We start from the raw sequence: 17,541 nt of genomic DNA, 5'->3' as shown, positions 1-17,541 counted from the left end.
ATAGAGAGAAAAACCACTTGATATTTTTAGAACTGTGGACTGTGTAATGGCTACAAATATCAACAAATGATAGGAACACACAGTCCATGAGAAGGGGAAAGGATGACAGAGGCGGAAACTGGAGTCTGGTAAAAGGAAAAAAAAGACAAGGATTGCTGTATTTCCAATGAAGACATTAGAATTTTAAAATGGAACTCAAAATTAACCCTTTGTAAGTGTCAGATAAAAAGTACTGCTGCTTACATGTAGGTTTTAAGAAATTGGCATGATGTGTAAATAAACACTACAGCTATAGATTTTACTATGTTTAAAATTCAGTACTTGATAAGGCCCTTTATCACACAAGGTCCTTTCCCCTGAAAACAATATAAAGGAAAATTTTAACTGTATGAATGAGTTTAAGTATCTGACTATGTTGTAGAACGAAAGGGAGCAAAATTAAACATTTATCAACCTCTTCACCATAAGAGCAAGAATAGTGTGTCAAACGGGGCCGGGAGAAAATAATGGGGAACAGCCAACAGTTATTTCAAACAAAAAGTAGATACATTACACATATTGTCTTTGTATACATTACTTAGTATTGACGACTTTTATGAAATCGTTAAAGAATAGTGACGTGATATGTAAACTTTAAGTAGTGAAGTCATGGACTTTAGAAAGTGTTTTTTCACATTCAATACAACTTATTTTAGAACCAACAGATTATTTTAGAAGATTATCTAAGTGTCACAAACAAGCAACATGTATGTACTGCAATTTTATTTCAATCGCACAAGCGAAGTTAGCGTGTAGGAAATTTAAATGAAACAGTACGGTAAAAATAGCATAAAACGGAAAACTCTAAAAAGAAGTACACCTAAAGCATGAGAATTCGACATTCATTAGTTTCATCTTCAGTTTTGATTGACACTTGATGCTTGCAAATTTTGAGACAAACTTTAAATCAGGATGACTCTTCTGAAGAGATTTCAGCACCAGCACTAGAATTTGTACATTCAGTTGGTTTGCAATTGACTTGTTAACCATTTACATAGTGTATAGTACAGATTTGTCACAGGTCATATCACAGTGTTGAGGAAAGAAGTACCTTCCTGTAATTAGAAAGGGTCCCCTAAACTGCTTAAGACATCCAATGTTACATGAGCACGAAAACCATCAGAATAACGTGGTTCCAACATAGTTTTGATAAGGAAAATAACTTAAGCTTCTGTTTCCCATTTTAATTACTGAAATCTCTAACAATGACAAAACTGTCACGTATGATAGTAAATGTATACAGTAATTCAATCAAACTTCTTGGAAAGAACACATTTAGCAATCTGGGATAATAATGCAAAATGATGGAAAATACAACATGATTCAACACTGGTTCTTTTTGTCATCTTACACAGACATTATGTTAATATTAGACCAAGGCACAAAACGTTTAGTGCATAAACCAGTTTCTTTTTAAGATCTAGCATTTTATTGTAGTCTTTTGTCTTACTTTGGACCACTTGTACCCAGAGTACTCTATCTTACTATAGACTATTTAACTTAACCAACAAAATCAAAAGGTTATTTCTGACCAGATTTATAGGGGACATAAACATTTATATCATCAGAGTGTTTACATAACCAAAAGTACAATAAGATGAAAATGCCTCCTATTTTTTTTTTCCAGAAAACAGTACTTTATAAGCTTGTTCCAGCTTTAATGCCTTTACTACTTCGCATGACAATGAATAGTTGATAGAAAAAAGAACCGTATACTTGAATTATGAGAGCTCATCCATCACAGATTAATCTAAAAATGAAGTTTCTACAGAAACAGGAACTATTTTAACAAGGAAAAAAAATTCCCTCATTCAAACCTCTTTGAAGTGATAATGGCTGCAAATGTGCAGCGTTTAGAAAACTATGCTATCAACAAGCTTTTTCTTTTATGAACCGAGATGTAAGAAATCTAGAAAGCAGATGAAAATGGATTATTTCTTCAAAATTTTTAGTAAAACTTCTCAAAAATTAAAGGTTTCAAAGCAAATATGGCACGTAACAACTCAAGCATAAATCAAGAGGGAGAGCCTGGAGAATTTCTGATTTCCTAAATTTAAAAAAAAAAAAAAAAAAAAAAAAAAAGTCTATCATTGCAACATATAGGATTTCTCCCCTATTTTAATCTTATAAATGTCAAAGGGAGTGGATTACATACACACGTGTGCGTGTGCACAAACACACATGCCCACACACAGTGGTAAGTAGGGTATCTAATTCCTTGTTCCCACCACCTACGTCTCTCTTTATTAAAAGAAAACTTGCAGAACTCCTCACTGGTGGCCCCTTACCTAATGATTTCTGTGACCATAACTGCGGCCATCATTGTTACTTCTTGTAGTTCAACAAAACAACATTCAAATGCAGCTTCGTCGTCAGGAGCATGTTACCTGAACCCCGCGGAACTGCAGGGCACCTAGGTAATCCTACCTGCTAAATTGAGGGAGCAAACTTTTGAGTTCCACAGGAAGATACAATTCATGGGAAGCTCAGAATCATGTTTCAGGCCATTGAAACTACTGAAGTTCAAATACAAATAGCTGAAGACATGATGTAAAAGATTAAGTATGTGGTTCTGTTAACATATTTATCAATTAAAGTCACAAAATAGTCCTCATTATTTTTCATGCAGGTAATTGAGAAAAACGATAGTGCAGAAATTAACTTTAAATAAAAAATTATTCCTTCCCTTCCCCCCGCGCCCCTATACGTTACAAAATGTTTTCCCTGGGACGAGGCCTTGAAAAGGCCACTACGTATTATTGTGACATGCATTAATATCTGCAATTAAAAAAGCTAATCTTGTGGTGGTTGTAATTACATTATAAAAATGTCCACATGCATAAATCTAAAAAAGGTTGAAAACCTACAGTAAATCTACAATATATTGTTTTACATTTGACCACTGGTTTGTATTATGTAGGAGTCATAGATTTGGTAAAGCATTGTAACAATTTAGGAAGGCATCTAAATCTTTAAATTCTGGACGAATTGTATGTTTTAATCTACAAAATTGCATGAAGGCTAACTCGAAAGACTTCCTATCATTCTAACATTCCTCAAGCTGGACAAATCATCTTTAGGACACTTTCTCATAAATATCACCCTTTGAAAGCACATACAATTTCCATTTGTTCCACATTTGATGATCTTAACCTACATAGGGCTGATCTCAATATTCATGGAATAATATGATAGGAAGACAAACCTGAGAGAAACGTTTACAATACAATAGCATAACCTGCTGAAGTCTTCATCAGCACTCTCTGAAAAAAACTTTTTAAGCCTTTCTCCTCTTTATTTTAGCAATGGGTTGTGGGAAATATGCGATTTTATCTTGACATGAAAATATTTCAATGCTCGGTGATCCTGCCTGATGGGTTTAAGTATTTTCTGCATCACTGTTACAGGAACTCTTCTAGAACTCTCTTCCATCCTGTTGTAAAGGTCAGAAAAAAAGCAGCAAACTGGGAGGGAAATAGCTTATCGCCAGAGTAATAATGTCTGAAGGCTTTCAAAGGATGTTGGTTTTTCCCGCCTTCCAACTGTTTGTCTCCATCTTCTTCTTCTCACAGCTCACAAAATGTAGGGGCTTGTCGTTGTTAACAGTTGTTGTTTGTAGGGTTGTTGTTTTTTCTTTCTCCAGATTAAAGTCCTATCTCTCCTTAGTTTGTTTCTCTATGCGGTATTGGACTTGCTCAGTTCCTGCCTGATTGCTGGGTAGAAAAAGGAAAAGCGTTGAAAGTAAATATAATGAGAAGATAGAATACATGAGTGACTCAATCTTAAGAACTTTTAATGACAGTATTCAAATTCACAGTAATAAAAAGATGCAGTGATCTTGCATCTTTCAGCGCCCAGATCTTTGTTTTCTTATTACAAAGATGCTACTAATTTCCGTATGTGTACATATTTATTTATTCTCTCACTTTTGTACGCGAAATGAAAACACTGATTCTGTGGGGTCAGACACAAGAGGGCAGTGGAATGGGATGGATGAGTAGAGGTACCTAGAGAAAGACTTGTTCACCAAGTTGTCCATCAATCACTCCTCAACACCTGAAACTTAGGGACCTTGTTTATTCCTATTTTTACCAATAATTTCCATTCGATGAAAGAGCAGGAGCTCCCTCTGACATCCTAAACCAAGCGAAGGCATAACTGTTTTATGCCCTCAAGTAATAAACGGGATATTTCTTTATTTGCATTTCCTTTAAAATGGCTATTCTTAAACACTATAGGGGAAGCAAATTTGTTTAGACACTCACCATCAATGAGCTCTTCTTTTAGCTTTGTTAATTCTTTTCTCATTTCATCTAAAATGTCCTAAAATGTTAGAGAAAAACATCAGGAATGCAGAAAAAAAATTACTGCTAAGAAGTTTCTTGCTTATATACATTTTAAGACTACATGAAACATGATGCGTGGTTTTTGTTTCCAGAGCCACAATTTATGTCTTAGAAAATTAATCTTGGTAAATTCTGTTTTAATAATTTTCCCTTCCCAATCTTTGCTTACTCTAGCCTAGCAAGATATGGAACAGAATGCTTTCTAAAACTAAAATAATTACTCTGTCATTCGGTGAAATGTATGATTCAGATACTTCCTAGAAAAGACAATAGCTCTGCTTTTAACCTAACCTTCTGGGAGCAGTCTGAGGGGTGATGCGTACGGAAGTTTCGAGGAAGAAGATACGTAAACTGGACAGTCAGCTGTGGGCAAATCTGTCACGTGGTTTGAAATACGGGGACTCCTCAGGGATCATCATAGCTGCCAAACTACGTTTCAAGGAATCTAGGAGGCCCCTAGAGTGCCCACCAAGGTTGCCCTAATATGGAGATGAAGGTGGATGGGACCTCCCCGTCCAGTATAGCAGGCACCAGCCACATGTAGCTACTGGGCGCCTGAAACGTGGCCAGTCTGAAATGAGATGCGTTGTAAGCATAAGACAGGAGCCAGATTTTAAAAATTGAGTATGAAGAAACTAATGTACAGTAACTCATTAGTAGTTTTAAAATATTGATTACAATTGAAATACTATTTTGACAGCTCACCCGTTTCTTGCTCTGGACCCTCTTACCTTCACGAAAACCACATCTTTATATATTTTGCAGAATCTCTCTTTATTAAGCTCCCTTTGAAATAATGGACCCCCCCACCCCCACCCCATAAAAAAACGATCCAGAACTGAAAGGGCTATGACAAGGTGGCACACATTTAATGGGTGGAAAATAACAGCTATCCTTAGCAAGGACTAGTTTCGCATTACGTGCCTTTGATACTGCACACATCTCAGGTAAAATTAAATTGCTCTGTGTTTAAGGCTCATTTCTTTAAAAAGCTTTTCCTGTTTAAAATAAAGTTGGAAACTATCAATTAGTTGCATTCCTCTATTTTACCAATGAGGAAACAGAGGCACAGAAGTTATTATATGGACTAACAGACATCCTTATTCTCATTCATCTTAAAAGCAGTCTGAAAAGCAAATCTATCCTCTTCTGCTCGACGACTCCAGAGAGCCAAGAATTTACCGTATGGTAAAGGGTGTGTGAGTGTTCTGTTTTAAAGCGTTTTTCAAGAAAGGAAAGCTATTATTTAATACACAGGAAAACAGGGCTTGATTAGCAATGACCGCAGGCTTCCCTTTCAAATTACATAACTCAATTTAACTTTTGAAATAGCACGCAAAAAAAAAAAATAATAATACTGCAGAAGTACGAAAACTAGGTTTCTATGAAATTATTGTTACTATTTCTCTTTCATTCCTATTTAACTTTTATTTTGAACTCATATTACTGCAACACTATTGGTCTCTTTTTCAGCCCCACCCAAACCTTTGCCAACATTTTAAAAAAATGACTGATAGAATGGGGAAAATGGGCTGTGAAGAAACATTTGGGTTCTAATCCTCACTCAACTACGTCCTTAGCTATGGGATTGAGTAAATTTAACTTGTCTGAACCTCAGGTGTGCAGGATTTGAATCTAAACACTACACGATGTGACCGCTATGAGGATAAGGAAACAGTTATGCTAACACCCTGGGGAATGCCTGGCAAGGGCACCAGACAGGCAGTGAATGCTATTACAGTGATTCATGTAACCATTATTTTCAGAGGTTATCCTGCAGTGCAGGGCGAGGAGACAAACTTTAAACTTTTCATTACAGGCCCATCTGTACTCAGGTCTGCAAAACTGACAGTCGCTTTACTAAGGTGCACTGTATTCACAGTTCATTATTAAAGATTCTCAATTATGGTTCCGTAATGGTTGCAGAGCCCTTCCCCATACGATAAGTTTATATACTTCTACGATACGTTCTTAGCATAAATTCTTAGAAGTGAAATTGCTGGGTTCAAAGGGAAGACATTTAAGGCTTTCGATTTGTTTTCCCAAACTGCTTCCTAGAAAGCAGAAGTATACAAGAGTGCCTATTTTCCTCACATTCTTTCTAAAACCAGATTTGCTGGGTCCATTTTTGCCAATGTAACTGAAAAGTGGGAGCCCTCCCCACCTTTTAACAACTGCACTTCCATTTACAGTAACCATGCACTTCTAGTAACCACGCACTTCCATTTATAGTTTGTACTATAAAATTAAACATTGCCCCACCCATCACCACTCCTGGAACTTGCTCGAACTCACTGAACCAAAAAATGAGGATTTGAGAAAAATAATATGGTACTAATGCCATTGCTTAATTGATAGAAAAATATCTTAACTCTAGATTGTTTTTAAGCACATTCACGATCTGTCAAACACATGCACACACGCTATTTTGTTAAAAAGGGCAGGTACAAACAAAGGACGGCTGCCGGTGCGCTTACCTGCTTCAGTCTGTCGTAGTCCATTCCCTCTGTCTGGACTCCGTTGGCACTGGGCTGGGATGAAGGTGCAGATTTTGGTCTGTACAAATGAGATTTCCCAGACAGGTAAACAACACTTAGGGCATTTGATGAGTCCGTAAGTAATTGTACATTTACCAACCCAACACCAGATTTAAGTACATGTCTTAAAACACAGTGTGTTAAAAAGTTATTTGTCCAAGTTGGAAGACTGATTAGAACATAAAACCAAGTTATTTTTCACTTTTCTCAGGATTTTCAGTTATTTGTAAAGAAATCAGAAAAAGGTGGTAAGATGACGAGCCTTTTTTCAGTAAAGAGTAGAAGACAACGTTCTTTGGGCAGGAGGCAGATAACCAGGTGACATGTGACATGTTGATCAAGACAGAGACGAAAAGCTGGCTGTAACATCCGAGGCCCAAGTGACACAATCTTGTTTTCTCCTCCTTTTGAAATGATACATTATTTACTAAATACCTGACAAACCAGTGGAAGGGAAAATATGAAGACAAACATTTTACTCTAATATGAATCAGCTGACAAATTCTATACCTTGGTTTGCAGTGGGGAAAAAAACGTTTTAGTAAGCATGATTGTTTTGGTTTATGTTTTATTCCATTTCAGGCATCAAAATAAATAAGAATCTTGGGAAAATGATTATTAAGTTAAAAGTATATCCACGTCCAGGCTATACAGCTATTTCCTGATGAGGTATTTATGGGGCTGTCATTCAAATGCTGTCTTTCTGGCTAACTACTTCCATAAACTTATTTCGTTTTTAAAAAAGGAAATGCCACACAGAAGTTGATTGTCAATTATTATTGCATTTTCAAATATTTAGCTGCTATTAAAAATTTTACTTGAAGAAATAAGTCTTAGGGATTAGGTATATTTTAAGCATAAGTTTCAATACTGAATAAATTTTTCATGGTTCCCTTTCCAATTCTGACAATAAAAGAAAATCCTCAGTGGAAAATCTAGTTTTAACTGGGTTCTCTATTTTCTGGTTTAGTATGGTAAGTGGCCACTCTTTAAGGGCCATAAATCAACGAAAATTAAAACCATTAGTCAAGCCACATAGTTTCAATTTTGTAGAGTACCAATGTTAAGAAATCTGAACCAAGAGGTTTAATAACTCCCAAAATTACAACTGCACAATTTTTAGAAGGCATGTTATACCTCAAACCCATAGGCATTGTTTGTGAAGGTGAAATATTGAGCTAATTTGGTTTAACATCAAACATATGACTACTTAAAAGGTTGCTGTGAAGGAAGTCGGCCAATTTTATTTCATTAGGTATCTGCTGCTGTGCTTATATGAACAAGGAAAATAATATAGTAACTTTCAGAAAACTTCATTCAATAAGCATGAGGTAGGCACCGTCGGGGATAAGAAGATTTATGACATATTTCCTTTCCTCCTGTGATGATGCTACACCTTTTTACTTTACCGAGGAGACTACTTAATTCCACAGGATGGCATCATGCACGGTGCTCTGTCTGGTCTAGTCAAGCATTCTTACCGGTCGCCCTGCTGTGCGTTTCATTTACCCACTGCTGTCTATTCCTGCTCTCCAGAATTAAATCATTAACAATTACTCTGCTTTTCTTCTGCTTTTCACATTTCAGTGGTACACCTCGCTAATTATTTTCTTCTATGTTATAACGAGTACCCCTGAAATTCATGTGATTTAACTTTATCCTGCTACTTAACCAGGCAGTAGGTTATGACTATATCCATAGTTACTAAACAATGCAGAAAAATATTGTTGTTATAGAATAAACAATTGTGGAAACATGCAATTTTTTAAAAAATTGAATTCATGCTAACATGCAATCCATCACCACCAGCACCACCACCGCCACCACCAGCACCACCACCATGATAATTAACTAAAGGGGGGAACTTTTCATACTGAAGGAAAGAAGTAATCACCACTTTTTAAAAAAAGGTTTGTCAACAACACTGTCCCAGGAGGCTCTATGTGTGAAAGCAGCAAGACAACTGAGAAGATTTACAACAGCAAATCTCATTGTTAAATGCTATTTTTCCCTCTATGTACTAATAAGTCTAATAAGTCTTTGGGTCATAAAAATTAAATCACCTCAAAAAAGGCAGGAAAAAACTATTTCACTATTATAATATAAACATTTTATGCAGATTTAACTGGCTGACAAACTTATCAAATATTTTAATCATCAATGGCATGAAAATAATTTCAGCCAATTAACAATTTGGCCAAATAGAGTCTGATTACAGAGCTCCTTACTGCCATAAACATCTCCTCCAATATTATTTAATTCATGTTCCCAGTGGATTTGATGTGTATCTTTAAAAACAGGTGCATATAGTAACATGGGTAAATCTCACTTATTTTCAACCTATGGGTTTTCACCATAATTGGTAACAAAATATGAGGGTTTCTCAGAGGTTCTTATTACTTCATAATGAGAGTATTGCATCTAGATATCTACCTATAAAATAACTACAATACTTAAGTTCCTGTTCTGCCAAATTAACTCTAAATATCGCTTGAGGATTTGAGAAGATTGTCAATTTTTTAATTAAGAAAGAAACACATGACTCACATGTTGTTTCCTTAATTGAAAAATGGTATAACAGGACTCATGCTAGAAAACAAATCATCTGCACAGGATGTTAAATGCTAGGTTGTTAAAGATACTCAATTTACTATAAAGTACCTAGGAAACAGAGATTTTCCTCAATGAATAAATTATCCACAATTATTGTCTCGTGTTCCAGTGTCAAATAAAACAGGCTCTTCTATTCCATTTTTAGAAAGCCTTATCTCATACTCACAAAAAGAACAGCCTTTACAAGAAAATGCAAATGCTACAAACAGCCTAGATAGAAAATATACGGCCTTTGATTCCCATTCTAATATTTCTGATGTTTACCATTTATATTTTTCTTAATCCGACTATACAGTGATGGCAGGAAATGAATACTATTCATTTTTCTAATTAAAATCTCTTACAATTTTTTTTTTTAAAGTGTTCTAAATAAAGCTGAACATGATAGATTCAACCTTCCTAAATATTTCCCTTGTGGTGATTACCAATCCACGTAGAAAAAGCTCAGCCCTATCCTGAACGTGTTACTTAAAAGTCTCAAATCACAAAGTCACATCAGGATGATACCTGTGTAATGAATCATAGGACCTGTTGTCAAAAACAATCTGATTTTTCCTTGGAGAATCCCGTCTATGAAGGGGAAAAACCATTTAAAGGGGTATACAATAGAACTTTAAGAAATAATTCTCATTATGTTATCGTTTATAGGTTTTTAGTCACAGCAAACAAAGTAAAAACTAAAGGAGTCCATTAACCTTCAAATAATCGTTTTTGTTTTCAAGTGAAAAAAAGGTATTTGGAGATGAATTCTAGTTATGTGAGGACACTGTTTACTTAATTACAAAGAATTTTTAAAAATCATTACTTTTATAGATGGCAGACACAATCAAATCTACCCACAAAGATTCAACAAGTATTAAAACACGAAGCCATTTCTATTAGAGTGCATATAAAGCTATCGCCTCAAATAAAAAGCACAATAAAAAATCATTGTAGTTTGAAGTATACAAAATTAACGCTTCTCAGAAGGCATGTAAAGCCCATTTTTTTCCATCTTGAACACAGGATCTGTAAGCTCTTAAAAACCATAGTAAGAATTCACAAACTTTCCAATGTTACATTCCAGGCATAGTTGAAAGCAATTTTAACCACAAAGTCTTGCTTTTATTCTGCCTGACACCTTCACTTAATAAATACAGCATAATGCAATATCACATGTACATTACAAGATATTAACCCATCTTACCACCAACATAATTTTGATGTGGATATTCAGAAAAGAAATGGGTGCTTCCACTACTGTGCAAGGAAGAGGCACACTTAGAGGAAAACTATCTATTAGAATCAGAACAAGACTATACAATGCGTTACTTAATAATAAGAACCAATATTTGATTAATCTATATAAAAACACTTTTTAGAAATGGTGACCTTTAGAACGCTTATTAAACTTCCTTTAAAAGTCTGAAAAACCTTTCCAAGAATATTTGCTCCATCACTAAATGAACTCAAATGCATCAAGGAACATTCCATTTGGACAGCCTCTTCCACGTCCCTTCCACGAAACGGCTTTTTGCCATGAATCAAGGTTTAGCTATAGGCAAGCTCACAACTATGGAATTCCTATCAATGAAGCAGGGATGAATAGTAGTGGCAAAGGAAAAAGACTTCCCCGTCACAATTTACACCTTCAAAGCACAAATGACACATCACAATTCTGTTTTCTGATATGTACTTGATAAATCAGGCTTCATAATGAACTACTGAAGAAAATCTGTAACAACTACTAGAGATGCATTAGAAGGCCTCATCAATTAGGTATCTGAGAAACACAAATGTTCAATTTTTCCTACCTATTGAAAAAACATGTCCACCAAAAGCAATTCCTGCATTTTCCTCTAAAATCAAATGTACCCATCTTTTAGTCACTTAGAAACTAAAAGTGTCTATACATTCCCAAAGGCCCAGTTTTTTTGTGGAGCTTAAATAATTTTGTCCTGACCAAATCTTGCCTCTCATCAGAAAGAACCACACAAAATCCAAATTTAGATTTAGGCTAATACAGAACAGACCTGTGATAATATGGGGTCTAGCTCTGTACTTTTCTTTATTAGGTTTTTGTAAGTAGAGACAAGTTTGTTTTGTATGAGGCAAAAATAAGGCAACTACCTGAGGAAGACAAGGCAAAAAACTCTTTAGTCTCTAGGAAAAATATGTTTTGTTTCTGGGGGGGAAAAAAACGAGTCCTTTAAACTGTCTCATAAACCAAGAAAAAGTTTCACCTAACTTCAAGGCCTGAGATACAAATTTAGTTATGATAATAAAGTATGCCAACCTAAGGAATACTGAATTTTCTTAACCATGCCCACTCAGCCACTTGTAGACACATGAATTAACTAGTCTTGTTTCTGGGCACTAACTTTTCTAACTTGAATATAATTAGAAATTTCACTGAGAGAGCAATAAATCTACTTTACAAATGCAAAATTTCAGGTTTTATTTTGCTCTCTCTTAAACACTACAGTCTTTTCTCTCCAGTTGTTTTTCAGTTTAAAACAGACGCTTCTTTTGGATTCAGTGATTGCCCAACAGTAGTAGATTCCAGGTGTTCTGTTTGCTCCATAGTACAATTTCAAATCTACCCTTCCATTTTTTCTACAATAAAAATGTAGGTGTCAATTTCTCTTTGGATATAAATGTAACATAAACCTCAGAAAAAAAAATTTGATACCTGGAGATAACAGGTGACTTGCTGCCATTCATTGTATTTGTTCTTTCCCAAGGTTTTCTTGTTGGTTCTTTAAAAATAAAGAACATAAATTATTAAATATCCTATACGCTCCCAGCTATTTTTAAAACAAATAAAATACTAAACACCATTATACAGATTTACACGGTATTATAAATAAAAAATTTTTAAATTTAATTCTGAACTTTAATTAAAATCTGTCAGGATTCTAATTTGTACAATTTCAGACCTTAAAATGAGAAGTGACAAGTTTCCCTAGAATGTACTTAGATTGTTAAATCTAAAAATACTACAAGTTTAAACTCTGGATGGAAAGAAGTTGCTCTAGTAAAATAGGATAATCAGAATAAGAGTAGGATATTTTTAATTAGTTAAAATAGTATAAATTATTTCAAATTAGGAGATAGTAAAAACTTATTAGAATGGGACAGTATTAACTATACTATTTTAAACTACTCTTGGTGCCAATGGTTAAAACAAATAAAAAGTAGAATCTTTAATGTGTTCATAAATTTCAATATTTAATCTAAAATCAAATAGTCTTCTTGGAAAAAAATTCAAACAGTTCAAAACAAATTTCAGAATCATGAAATTCTACTGAACTTCCTTAATTCTCAAACAAACCAATTCTTGGGACTTAGCAGACAATTCCAGTCAAATATAAATAAGTTTACTCTAAACCCTTAATACAGAAGAAACTACGGAGTGACTCACTGGTCAGCAGTCTATTGTGCTTTGATTTGTTTTTCTAATTTGGCCTGACTCATTGCCGACTGGGTGAAGACTTATCATGGAAGCATTTAGGCCACACGAGAATCAAGTCTAACTCTGAGCTGTGATCTCACTGCACAGTTGCCACTAGGAAACTGCTCCGAGTTCCAATGCAGCTCCTCAGCTGGTTCCTGCACATTCTTAGGTAGTAGCTTGTTAGATAGTAGCTTGTCCTCTCTTGAAACTGCACGTATGCAAAACTTAACTCAAACGCTCCCTTAAACAGTACTTTTGTTCTGGATTTCTGTTGCATTCAGTCTTCTAGGTGTGAAAGCGTAAAGTCATCATTAGTCCTGCTTTACTCCTCATTAATCAATCAATCATCAATTCCTCCCTTTTTAATTAGACTTTGTGATTCCTTCTTTTGTATTCTCACAGCTAACACATTCTCTCATCGACCACCCCAAGTTGACATCAAATTATCAGATGAAGAGGTCCAGGACAGACAGAATCAGAAACACATCCAAAACACATGTGCCAGACTAGACAAAAAGAGGGAAGTCCTGAATGAAACTGAAGGAGAACTGGACAGGCAGGGGAAGGGTCATCAGGACGCTGTCACGAAAATAGAGGCAGGTGGAGAGATGAGGAAATAATTCCAAGGGAATCAGGTGCAGCGAGTGCTAAGGTGTCTAACAGCTGGCTGAGGTCCTTTCTCAATCAGCTAGGCCATCTTTTCATCTTTTAAGGGCACCTCTCTTTTTGAGGACGAGCAGTTCAGTGCAGCCCTGCAGGCAGTGACACTGTCCTATCTCTAAGGGGTGCTCAGGATGAAGCACAGAGGCTGGGTTACCTAGCTCAGGTCTTTGGAAACACACTGGATCCTTCTGGCACCAGCTGCCTTACCAAGGTTGCTTTCTACGTCACACTGCTCACAACTGCCATTGTAATGTTCCTAAAAGTTTCAGTTGATTGTGAACTCTCTACTTGCAGGATCAAGTTTAAACTCCTGATCTTTTCATAAAAAGCTTTCACATGTTGGGTCTAACTTGCTTTTCGGAACCTTTTTCCCAATACTCCTCAAAAAGTATTCTCCATCCTAGGCAGGTGAGTCACCTTACTGCTTCCTAGTCTCTTCTTGCTCATCTCTAGCTCCCCATCTGTGCTCATGCTTTATACCCACTTTCTGAAATGTCACATACTGTCAGCCAAACTAAATACTCTTCAAGGGACAGTAAAATGTCATTTTTCTCTACAGAGATGACCCAGGTCACTCCAGACTATACAATGTCCTCCTACTTTGACACATTATTTAATATTTAACATGTGGTTGTAAAAGATTAACTTTTCACTTGTGTGTGTGTCTCATCTTCTCAGCTGGATATGAGTTTCTTGTGCTCAGGACTTTATCTTTCACTTTTTTTTGGCTTGTCAAGTGTCTGACACAATGCTAATTAAAAAAAAAAACCTAAATGAAACAAGCGATGAAAAAAGCCCTCAACCCTTCTGAATCCTTGGTTTTATACATATGGCACACGCGCAAACACACACACACACACACACACACACACACACACTCCATGCTATAGTTTTCCCTATTTTAAATAAGGGGATACCTATTACATAAGGAGTTGTTAACGTGGGGGTCCATGGATGACCTTCAGGAATTCATGAAAATGCCGAAATTATGAGCAAATTTGTATAAAAATATGATTTTTCCCTCCTTGAGGAGACGGCTCCTAGCGCTTTTCAAATTTTAAAAGGTTCTGTGGCCCTAAATTATAGTTGAGTTCTAAAATATCTATGGTCTTGGTAACAACATATATAATTAATTTGGGCTTACAGAAGAAAGATAAAATTTAAATAAGTGGGTCACAAACCAGATAATTTTTAATGAAGATAATGTAAACTGATTTGAGTCCTATTCAAAGGAAAAACAAAGAGCTGAGGGAAAATAGTTCACAAAGTCACAATGTTAATTATCACAATCAGACTACTGAATAGTCATATTAATAATGTGAATGATTTTTTTTTTTTTTTTTGGCAAATGGGTTATAACCACAAAAACAGAAGTATGTTTTCTAAAAAGTGGAGTTCAGAAGCAGCTAGTAGTCTCCAAATCGAGTAAGCATTAATATAGACATTTCTCCATAATGGTTTCTTGTGGACCATTCTAGATATTTATTCGTCAAATTTATTTATGTCACTTCATTCCACATTAGATATGGGGGTGAATATCTAGTTGAGCCTCTAGTCTTTTAGTCAAGTATAAAGAAATGACATGTGAATATGTAACAATCTCATATTCCCATCATGGATATAGTACTCATTAAGTACTTCCAGTGAAGTACTTAATTTTTGTTAATATTCTAAGTAATATAATCTATGCCCAAGAGTTCTCAATGTCAGAAATTTCACTAAATTCAAGAACATTTCCCAAAAGCCCTAAGGAGACCTTCCCTTACAAATTAGATGCTTTATTTCCTTGATTATCACGATTACCCAAATGAATGGTAAAATGACAACTTCTCAATTGAGAATGTTTTCAAATATTTCAGATTTAACGCTAGCTAACATGCTCTCTTAATCGTTACCTTTAAGAATCAATTATCAAAAATACTTCCATTTCACTTGATAATGTATTTTTCATTGTTTTAGTGACTAACCTGAAATCATTAATACACAAGAATTTGTAACAATTATGATTTCCAAAGAATAAATCATCAGATAAAAACTCTGGGTTTTAGTGGCTCTCCCAATATCAGAGATTAACAGGTGCTTCTGGGTTAACAAAAGGCAGAGGAAAACAAAAGTTAGTGCTTTCAAGTGTGAACAAAAACTTTACCATTTTACGAACCAAGCAGTCACTTGATGCAAATATGGGAAAATGGGGGATTTTCAACTGGGTAATATTACTATTTAGAGTAAGTTTATAAAGGTTAAAATATATCTCTTGAACTTACCAGGTGTACTTGTTGAAGAGGCCTTAGAAGGTACAGGCTCTGAATCTTCCTAAAAACACAGAAATCCGTGTTAATAATATCACATCTACCAGAAACCTGCTATATATGTGTTTAGTGTTTTATCCTCCCATTTCCAATGTTCCCTCTGCCATTTCCCACTTTTTCCTTTGTCAGTCTTCTCTCCCGTCTATGTTAGACTTTTCTTCTCTTACCTTCCTAGCATTTCCCCTCCTGTATCCCCAGAGCTCCCTTCCACATTGTTCTCACTGAGAACTGCATTAGTCAATGTTATCAGGCCAGACATGAGGGACTGGGGGAACGGCATCAAAGATGGCCAACAGGAGCAGGAAAAACAATTCTATTGTTTGTGAAACATCAATATACAGAACAGATACAGTAGAGTTCGCCCAGATGAACTGGGAAGGGAAACACGGCCAATAACCACAGGGCTCCTTGGGGAAACATTTGAAAACTGCCAACTGAGTCTTATTCCTTCAGTTTCAGTGCAAGGAAACAGACCCTCAGAAGAAAAAACAGAAACGAGTGGAAGGTCATTCATTCGTTTAATGGTTGGCTTAGGCACAGAATTAAACTACGTAGGTTTGAACTTCAGTGCTTTCTCTACAACGCCCCGTAGTCAACGCATTTTACTAAGAATGCCAGTAAAAATTCACAAATAATGCTCGAAACGAGACATTTTTTATACCTTAAGAGTAAAAAAGAAGCAATTGTAAGTTCATCTTAATTAAGTTCAAATGAATCTTTGACACGATTTCCTGAATGAGCTATCTATGCTTGAATTTCACATTTTCAGGTGTAGTAGACGATATTTAACTTACATTTTTGTCCTCTTTTTGTTCTGTTTCTATTGTTGATCCCTTTTCAGCAATTCTTCTCCTAGAAAGAAGGTAAATTGGATTTTTTTTTTAAATCATCTAATTCTTACTATAAAATCTACTTCTCCAAAAGTGAAGAACTGAATCTAGCTAAATCATATTTGGAACAAAATTAACAAAATACTCTCAGTTCTGGACAGGTCCATGTAATTGCTCACTTACCTCCTGGCCAGCAGGGCACTCATTTCTTCCATCAAACCACTGCCCCCTAAAGGAAGGGGTCCATTTCCACGACCCGTGTCTGTTTTGGATGAGGCGGAATTCCCCCCGCTTGGGAAAGAGGCATCCTCCATCTTAATGAGAACATACATACATAATAAACTCCTATGTTAGTCAAGCCCATGTTTATTACTGTATTATATTCAAAACAGAAGGATATATAAGCATTAATTTCAAAAAACATCTATTTTTTATATTAAATCTTCTTAAGAACCAATAGGGTGAATAGCATTGACTTTATATGTCAATGGAAGCATTATCAAAACTAACATCACCAATAATGGAAAAAAAACTGTATCACATGGCCCCTTGTGTGATACATTGAAAAGGACTTATTACTTTACTGGTAAAAAATGCATAACCTGCCAAACAAAAATTGCGTAACTCTTGTCGGAAACATCAGATAAACCAAACTGAAGGATGAGCTACGAACTACTTGTTTTATAGTCTTCAAAAATATCAGGATCATGAAAGAATGAGGAATTGTTACAGACTAAAAGCAAATTAAAGCGCCACTACAATTAAATG

General features: G+C 35.5%; 1 protein-coding gene across 11 annotated transcripts in view; it reads right to left on the bottom strand.

Moving 5' to 3' along the window:
* Positions 1-745: 745 nt before the first annotated feature.
* ENAH (ENAH actin regulator) overlaps positions 746-17,541 on the bottom strand; it is a 110,279-nt gene continuing 93,483 nt past the window's right edge. For 6 of the 11 annotated variants that reach the window (XM_074316929.2, XM_074316927.2, XM_074316930.2 and 3 more), the window contains 8 exons: positions 16,957-17,087; positions 16,738-16,795; positions 15,899-15,947; positions 12,207-12,273; positions 10,043-10,105; positions 6,863-6,941; positions 4,305-4,362; positions 746-3,752 (listed from right to left, as the gene is read on the bottom strand). In XM_074316929.2, coding sequence (XP_074173030.2) covers positions 3,715-3,752; positions 4,305-4,362; positions 6,863-6,941; positions 10,043-10,105; positions 12,207-12,273; positions 15,899-15,947; positions 16,738-16,795; positions 16,957-17,087 — 543 coding nt within the window. In that variant the 3' untranslated portion in view covers positions 746-3,714. The remainder of the gene's footprint in view (positions 3,753-4,304; positions 4,363-6,862; positions 6,942-10,042; positions 10,106-12,206; positions 12,274-15,898; positions 15,948-16,737; positions 16,796-16,956; positions 17,088-17,541) is intronic. The other 5 variants (XM_074316928.2, XM_019730921.3, XM_074316932.2 and 2 more) reach the window with 1 other exon arrangement.

Source organism: Rhinolophus sinicus, chromosome 6, assembly GCF_057876585.1.
Source record: "Rhinolophus sinicus isolate RSI-liver-muscle chromosome 6, RSI-T2T, whole genome shotgun sequence".
NCBI lineage: Eukaryota > Metazoa > Chordata > Mammalia > Chiroptera > Rhinolophidae > Rhinolophus > Rhinolophus sinicus.
The sequence above is the reverse complement of the archived record's forward strand: the minus strand, read 5'-3'. Positions and strand labels throughout refer to the sequence as shown.